The 8,907-nt window shown below is 40.0% G+C and overlaps 1 protein-coding gene across 1 annotated transcript; it reads left to right on the top strand.

Annotated features, from left to right (window-relative positions):
- Positions 1–5,566: 5,566 nt before the first annotated feature.
- Positions 5,567–6,984, top strand: LOC103708703 (dehydrin DHN1-like). The gene is made up of 2 exons (XM_008793759.4): positions 5,567–5,992; positions 6,228–6,984. The coding sequence occupies exons 1-2, from the start codon at positions 5,783–5,785 to the stop codon at positions 6,720–6,722; spliced, it is 705 nt and encodes a 234-aa protein (XP_008791981.2). The 5' UTR covers positions 5,567–5,782; the 3' UTR covers positions 6,723–6,984.
- The last annotated feature ends 1,923 nt before the right edge of the window (positions 6,985–8,907 follow it).

Here is an 8,907-nt window from a genome sequence, read left to right as displayed (position 1 = left end):
GCCGTATCTCTGTGCAATTGGTGCACTAATGTATCTTGCTAACTATACGCGACCAGACATAGCTTTTTCTGTCAATTTATTAGCAAGATATAGTTCGGCACCAACACGGAGACATTGGAATGGTGTTAAACACATATTTCGTTATCTTCGAGGAACAACTGATTTGGGATTATTATATTCAAAACAACCAAAACCGGAACTGGTTGGATATGCAGATGCTGGATATTTGTCTGACCCACATAAAGGGCGATCACAAACAGGATATTTATTCATATATGGTGGTACTGCTATATCTTGGCGATCTATAAAGCAAACTATCACTGCCACTTCTTCCAATCATGCCGAAATACTTGCGCTTCATGAAGCAAGTCGAGAATGTGTGTGGTTGAGATCTTTGCTTCAACATATCTATGAAGAATGTAATCTTCCAACAATCAACGAGAAGTCAACAATAATATATGAGGACAATACTGCATGTATTGCTCAAATAGAAAAAGGATATATTAAAGGTGATAGAACCAAGCACATCTCACCAAAATTCTTTTTCACACATGAACTCCAGAAGAAAGGTGAAATAGATGTTCGGCAGATTCGCTCAAGTGAAAATCTAGCAGACTTATTCACCAAAGCATTGCCTGCAACAACATTTAAGAAACTAGTACAGAAGATTGGTATGTGTCAACTCAGAGCCATTTGTTGACATGCTCACAAGAGGGGGAGGCTTATATGCACTGTACTCTTTTTTCCTTCGCCTAGGTTTTGTCCCATTGGGTTTTCCTAGCAAGGTTTTTAATGAGACAGTTTGAAAAGCATATAATGAGAATATTATACTCTTTTCCTTCACTAGGATTTTTGTCCCACAGGGTTTTTTCCTAGTAAGGTTTTAATGAGGCATATTCTTAAGAGATGAATATCCAAGGGGGAGTGTTATAAAATCTTGACTCTTCATCTTCATCTCTAGATGGATATTCATCTGAATTCATCCATGACTATTCAACTTCTCGTAACCCTCCAATTTCTTCATTAATGATGAATTAATGTATTTATGGCTTTTAATCTTATGGCCTTTGATCTTTCTCCTTTGGCCTATAAATAGATGATATGTAATCTTGTATCGGGAGGTGAAAAGTAAGAAAGAATAAAAGAGCCATTTATATCTCATGCTCTCTTGTGTTTTCTTTCTCTTTATTTTCTATTGCTTTATTACTTTTTCTTTTAGTTTCATATCAGTATAAAGCATTAATATTTATTTAGTAATAATTAAGGCTGCAAATGGGTCGAGTTGACCCGAGGTCCGACCCGCGTAGATCCGATCCGACCCCGAATTTTAGAACCCGCAGGTCCGGGTCGGATCCTAAAATTGGACCCGAATCATTTTCTGGGTCGGGTCTGGGTTTACCGAATGGATCCGATCCGATCCGAATAGACCCGAAGAGAGAAAAAGAGAGGGAGGAAAAGCAAAAGAGAGTTTTTTTTTTCTTTTTTTTATATAGGTCGTGGCACTATTGGTCGGTCAGGATCCTCTCTCGGTCTATTACACTGTTGATACCTCTGGGTCGTGTCTCGGTAGCTGGCTTTTCTTTTTTTTTTTTCCTTCAGTTTTTTTGTTTCTGTTTTTTTCAACTTTTACATGGAGGAAGTGAGGGAACACCGAACTCAATATGGGCTCGTTTGGTTCGCAGGAAAGGGAGGGGGGAAAGTGTGGTCAACGGGAAAGTAATGAAATGCCTCTTGTTTGGTTGGAGTTTTCAAAGGAGAGAGATGGGAAAGTTGTATTCCCATGGGAATATGATTCCCACATTTCATGGGAAAGTCTTTCCCATGAGAAACATGGGAAAGTTACTTTCCCATGAGGTGGGAATCACTCCTTTTTTATTTTTTCCCAAAAAGACCCTTCAGCATTAAAGAAGCATTAAAGAGGCATTAAAGACCTAATTTTTATTAAGGGCATAATAGGAATTATACATAACTTTTCTAGGGAAGTGGATGGTCAACCAAACATAAGCACTTTGGAAATTTGTCACTTTCCCATGGTTAACCAAACATGCCAAAAGTGCTTTCCTAGGTATCCTCTTCCTAGGAATCTGATTCCCAGGAATCATATTCCTAGAAGGGAAAATACTTCCCGCGAACCAAACGAGCCCTATGGGTCATGGGCCAGTTTTCTGCGATGGAATTGGATTTTGGAAGAAGGTCTGGGATTTCTTTTGTCCTCGTGAGAGGGGAGCTGGGAGAGACCAAGTTCCGTCCAATCAGTCATATGGACAAAAAATAGTGTGATATGAAATTTGGCTTGTAGACCGACTTCGTTAGTAAGTCGGGGTCATCTGGTCCGACTGGAGATCCATGGCAAGTCTTTCAAGTCATGGGGTCACCCAGCTCCTCATAATTATGATACGACCAAATTAGATTTGCCCAATTTTTTTTCCAAAAATACAAAAAAAAATAAACCTGATTCGGACCCGAACCCGACCCGACTCGGATCCGGATCCGATCCGGACCCAACTCGGACCCGACCCGATCCGATCTTCAATCGGGTCGGGTCTGGATCCAAAATTAGGATCCGAACAAAAAATCGGATTAAACCCGATCCGACCCATTTGCACCCCTAGTAATAATACTAAAATAGTAATTCTAATATGATAAAATTATAATAAAAAAAGTATATGGTATTGTATAGTGGTATAATATAATATTATAATGTAATATAGAATCATTACAATATAGTGCATTATAATATTATTAATATAGCATTAATAATATAGTATAATATGATATGACATGATATGATATAAAATAAGATAAGTTAATATAATATATTACAATATAATATAACATGACATAATATAATATAATAATAGTACTATAATATAACGTAATATTACATAGTATAATGTTATTGTGATGTAATATAATGTATTATTATAATATAATGTAATATAATATATTATTATAATATTGTTGGCGCTCTTTTTATTCTGTTTTGGGTGAGCCATAGAACTCAAAATCCTGAAAAATTTGGAATTTCAGGGAACTCGGTTGGTTGGCGAAAAGTGTGACGCCAAGCTTGCTTAGAGAAGGGGTAGGTGCATGTGCGAGCATATCATTGGTGTTCCACTAGCTGGAAAAATATTGATCGAAAGAAGAATAGAGAGTAGCGTGGTCCATATGTCTTGACCTTTAAGAACTTTCACTACCATCACACCGTCGCTTGAAGGTAATCGAATTAGATGGGGATATAGCGTTGGGCTAAGGTAGAAAAACTAAGTTATGCCTACTCCTAAGATAAAAAATTGAGATAAAGATAAAGGTAATTTGATTAGATTAATTATCAAAAGATTTTTTTATAGAGGATAATTCCACCATTTATACTAATATATAACAAGTGCCCTCAAGCACAATAACTATCCATTTTCGACGGTTGTTTTCTATATCTAGTCTCCACTCCTATGAGTTTTGGCTACTAACATCAGTTACCTTTTAACAACTGCATGATCATTAAGATCTACCAACTATTAGACCGATAATGGTATTTATCGGCCTTGATCTATCCTTCACTATTTTCGACCTATCTCTGCATGGCTTGGGTCGGCCGTCTTTCTTGATGGCCCTATAACAAAGTCTTCTGCATCTTGGAATGCCTTTAAAATCGATCCATCCTCCTCTATATTATGGTTAGTCACAACTATCATAGTCATTTGGCCTCTGCATCCATATCATAGCCAAAATTTCCTTCTTCAGCTATTTTCTTTATACTTTGTAGAATTTATTCTAGTCCAATCCCATCAAGCTCAGCAAAGATCACGTAACTCCCACCTACATGGCACTTGCTCATTTATCTCCATACGTACAGCTGATTGGTGCATCCAAAGAGGGCTTTAAATTTTTTTTATTTCTCTCTCTAGAGTAAAAATCGCAAACATGTCTCTCCTACAAAAGAAAAATTATTAGTTGGATCAGATCCACTAACTCATCAGTTGATCAGTCCAACCATGAACCAACATGACAGATAAAAAGGAAATAGAAAAAAAAAAAGGAGAGTAATACAGATATATTTGTGTATGTTGGTTCATGGTTAGACTGGTCCACCAGCTCAACAATAGACTTGGGTCTGGCTAAAAATTTCACCGACATGCGGGGCAGCTGGCTTGCTCAGAAATCTCGAGAGCAAAGGGTGCATTGGATTCGTATCCCTAACTTTATCAACCCCTAGACTAAGAATTATGTCACGAGATGGGGATCTCGGTACTCCACCTCGCCCTCCATGGAATGGGACCTGTTCTCAGAGTAAATCAATATGTTCATGGTACGCTAATCCTGGGATTCATGGTACCATTTTGCAGTGCGAGCATGTGCTCAGGCCCAGGTATCAAGCGTTTCATGCATGAGATATAATAATTCCGACCTTTGATCTCGGCAAAAGCCCCTAAAGTTTTCCTCCTTAGACACCACTCCATGCAAGGGGGCTCCACATTACAATGATGAAGGATTATGTTACTCAAAGTTACGCCATCCCATTGCCATCGGTCAGAGAGAAAACTAGAGGCTTAATTAGTATTTATTGCTTTTAAGAGGCCCCAAAGAGAGTCAAAAGGCTAAGGTTAAAGAGTACAAAAGGTCCAAATATACCATTCTAAAACATGATAGCTACCTGTCGTCTCACGCAATTACCATAAGCAGGCCACTTGCTATGTTCATGGCCGTCCAATCTGCAAAATGACCCGAACACAATATATAAAGTAAATGATAGCTACTTGGAATGCCAGATAACTACGAGTTGATCAAGAAAACACGTTGAAGTAAAAGAATTCGACTACCAATCACCCGTCGGATCATCGGTTATCTGTCTAGTATGGCAACCGGAGGTTGATGCAGCAAACGACAAGGTCGTTGATGTTGGTCGAACCAATGAATCTCTGTAATATTTTTCTAATTATAAATTATTATAATGATAAAAATGGTGACAAGTGTGAAAGAGAACCATATGGGTAGTAACACATCATTTGTTTCAGTAACAAGTGGTCAAAATAGTTTTCCTATAGCCCAAGGCACGATATTTTAGTCCTCTTGCCCTAAAGTCTCACTCACTTGAGTGAGAATGGAGGGAGATAACCTTTCAGGAAAGAGACGAAAAGGCCGACACACAACCGACATTTGCAACCCTGAGATCTCGCATCATCCCACTCCTGCCCTTCGGGCTTCCCCCGTCTCTCTCTCTCTTTTTGAACGGTAGAGAAGAGGAATCGCGCAACCAAAGGCCATACCAAACGGTCCCACGTGCCAATCACTTCCGCTCTCCCCCAGGAGCACCACAACACGGAGACATTGCCATCTCGTCACCCAATAAAATCCATGCACGTAACGCGTACGAAGCTGGCTGGACGGGCGGTGTGAACTCATCTGCGAGGCATCATACCGAGCGCAAGCGACGTTCCACCGGGGCGTGATGGGCGGTGGGGGATTTTGATTGGTTGTCGGCAAGACGAGGCCACTCCCTGAACGCCACCTCCTTTCTTCTTTAATCGTTACTTCTTTCGCTTTAATTCTTCCTTCTTTTTAATAACTCCCACCCTCCGTCGCGTTGGTAACGCGTTGCCACGACTCTCCCCTCGACCCCACCAGTCACCAAAACTCTATATAACGCCATTGCTTTCGCCACCCCACCCTCATCTCGAATCCAAGGCCAAGAAGAGAGGAGACTTCTAGCAGAAATTTAGCCATCGAAGATTTCTCTGTTTGTATTGTTCTTATTTGGTGTGTGTGAGTGAAGTTTCTGGGGAGGATGGCGGAGGAGCACAAGCAGGAGGTGGAGGGGGAGGTGAAGGATAGGGGGTTGTTCGACTTCATGGGGAAGAAGGAGGCCGAGGAGAAGAGAGAAGAGGACGTTCTGGGCACCAAGGTGGAGAAGGTTCATATAGAGGAAGAGAAAGAGGAGAAGAAGGAGAGCTTGTTTGAAAAGCTCCACCGGTCTCACAGCACCAGCTCTAGCTCGGTAAGTTGGCCTAATGTTATTATTATATATCTTTTATCTTTTGTGCCCTCCATGTTTACTAAAATGACCATTCTGTGCCCATGAATGATCCATCCTTTAAATACAGGATAAGGACAAAATGGTTATTTTCTGTAGTAATTGGATCAGGTCACCGACCATGGCCTAAGCTCATGTCAGCCATGAAAGTTTGTCTAATCTAATCTAAATTCCGTGTTGTTCTTCTTATGGTATGCAGTCAAGTGATGAGGAAGAAGTCGAGGGCGAGAACAAAGAGAAGAAGAAGAAGAAGAAGGGATTGAAAGAGAAGATCGAGAAGAAGATTGGTGGTGAAAAGAAGGAAGGTGAAGAAGAGGAGAAGAAGCCGGCCGTGGTCGAGCAGGAGGTGGCGGTCGCCGCCGTGCCCACCGAAGGTGAGGACACTGCAGTCAAGGTGGAGAAGGTGAACGAGAGTCTTAAAGTGGAGGAAGCCCCAGAGGAGGAGAAGAAAGGTTTCCTGGACAAGATCAAAGAGAAGCTCCCCGGCCACCACAAGAAGCCTGAGGAGGCTGCCGCCGCCGCCGCCCCCCCTGCGGCCCCAGCTGCAGAGTGCACCGGCCATGAGAAGGAGCATGAAGCTGATGGACAAGATGGGAAGGAGAAGAAGGGCATACTGGGGAAGATCATGGAGAAGATACCCGGCTATCACAAGAATGGTGGGGAGGAGAGTGAGAAGACTAGTGGCAGCCCCTAGAAGAAAAGCTTATTGATATATATCTTTGATGTTTGTTTTCTGCTTTTGCTGTTTATCATGAAATGTTTTGGGTTTGTCAATGTTTGTTTGTTGGGTTGGTAGTTTGCTGGTCCCTCCTTGTTGGATATGTGCTTAGGTATGTACTTCCTATTTGATGTAATTTTTTGCCAGTCGGCAAGAAGGACATGGGAGTATTGATGTACTTGCTTCATTGTGCACGCATACCTATTAGTGATATGATTGTTTAGTATGTTTATGTTTACTCTAAACTTAGACTGTGACAAGTGAATGTGTTTTAGCTTGTCCTCTTCGTTCCGGAAGGGACTGGCATTTAGAAGAAATCAGCTGGTTGGTGGGTTGGTTTTGGGGCTTTAATGTGTTGGCGATTGCTTTTTTTTTTTTTAGGGAGGATTCTCTCTTTCGATGTGGAAGGTGCTAGGCTTTGGCAAGAAAGATAAATTTGATTTTAACGGGTATTGAAATGTATCTAATTCCCTCTTAGATTAAAATAAAATTTTGATTTTAATGGGTATAGAAATATATCCAATTCCCTCTTAGTAAGATTAATTGAATGCAAATTACTCTGAAAGATAATTTAGGACTAGCATTATGGGGCCTGGAGCATTTATCTTTATCTTTATCCTTTTATTATTTTTTTAAAAAATTTTATACAGTCAGAAACATTCTACAAAGTAAGTTACCGAATGCATACTATGTGTATCCTGCATGTTAGTAAGGTGTATATCATGCAACAAAGTTAATGCATTCTTAATCATGGTTAGGGGTAGAATCACTATAGGGAAAAATGGGTTTGCCAACTCTTTTATACCAATGCTAGGGGAAAATGTCGGCAATTAACATCATGATGCTTTTTTATCAACGACGATGATTAACGACATTAATAAAAACATCTCATTTTTCGATGCTTTTCAGATGAGCATTATCGAAAGACATGTAGATCGTTTATAAGACGATACTAATAAGTACCGTTGGACACCATCCACCACCCATTTCAATCTTGATTCTCTCGGTCCACCGCCAGACCTAATTTTTGGATACCTAATTAATTTCCTCCTTCTCTTCCTCTTCCTCCTCTCCCAAGCTCCGCCTTCAGATATCAGTGCTCCTCCATCGGCCTCCTCCTCCTCCTCTCCTTCCCCACCAGCCTGATCATCCTCCTCCTTCGCCAGCTTAGGGCTAACCGTGTTTACCAAGGATTGCTTGTGGGAATTATTTGTACCAGTGCATTGCCAAGTCATGCATTATTTGTATAATTATAATACTTCAGATATCTTCTATTTAGAGCAGAGCAGAACCGTGCTACCATGTAATCAGTAATCTCCCTTTAATAAAAACACAAAAGGAGTCTAACTTTCGCTGTAAGATGAATTGACTGGTTTCTTTTGAAGCAGGCATGGAAGATTCCATCATTTTGCCTCCCCTACATTCTCTCTTTGTTGTCTTTAATTTTTCATTTTCAAACTTTTTCACTTTAACAACCTCAAACTTTTCCATATTTTGAAATTTAAAAAAGATTTGAATACATGAAAATAATAAGGCCATAATTTTTTAGATGCACAATCTCCAGAAGTAGTCATAGAAGATATGTTTTAGATGCAACAACTATTAGCACACCTGGTTGGCATGCCACCTTTCAAAACTTGGCCTTTAGGTGATCCATATGGTTCAAATCCAAGTTAAATTTTGAAACTCAAGTACCAGAGAATCCCTCTCAACACAATGATGTCAATGGGCTGGTTTAAACTTTTCCCTTCACATTATGTTTGCTACTAATTCTTGTTTAAACTATTGCCTGCCCATTACCAAATTCTCCATGATTAGGCCCAAGCTTAGCTTGAGGAATGAACCATGATTAGATCAATGAATCCCTCGAGCATTATCAAAAAAATTAGTAATAATTTCTGTCATTTTATAAAAACAAACAAAATCTGAGATGGATTTGGGAAATATATATTAGTTGTAAATACGCAAGAATGCTGTTTATTATATGACTACAGTGGTCAGCACCTAAGATTGAAATGCTTTGCTTGGCCAAGGCCCAATCAAGAGATTTTTTGATACAAAGGCAACCACAAAACAGGAACTTTAGATTCCATAATCAAGTAAAGATGGCTATGTCAAAACATCCATCCCTAGATATCTCCAGACAAATCTCCCCAGCAAC

This window comes from Phoenix dactylifera, chromosome 2, assembly GCF_009389715.1.
Source record: "Phoenix dactylifera cultivar Barhee BC4 chromosome 2, palm_55x_up_171113_PBpolish2nd_filt_p, whole genome shotgun sequence".
Lineage (NCBI taxonomy): Eukaryota > Viridiplantae > Streptophyta > Magnoliopsida > Arecales > Arecaceae > Phoenix > Phoenix dactylifera.
The sequence above is the reverse complement of the archived record's forward strand: the minus strand, read 5'-3'. Positions and strand labels throughout refer to the sequence as shown.

Coding starts and splice junctions, on each gene's coding strand:
- LOC103708703 (XM_008793759.4), top strand. CDS start 5,783: ATGGCGGAGGAGCACAAGCAGGAGGTGGAGGGGGAGGTGAAGGATAGG. Junction 5,993..6,227: donor ACAGCACCAGCTCTAGCTCG/GTAAGTTGGCCT, acceptor TATGGTATGCAG/TCAAGTGATGAGGAAGAAGT.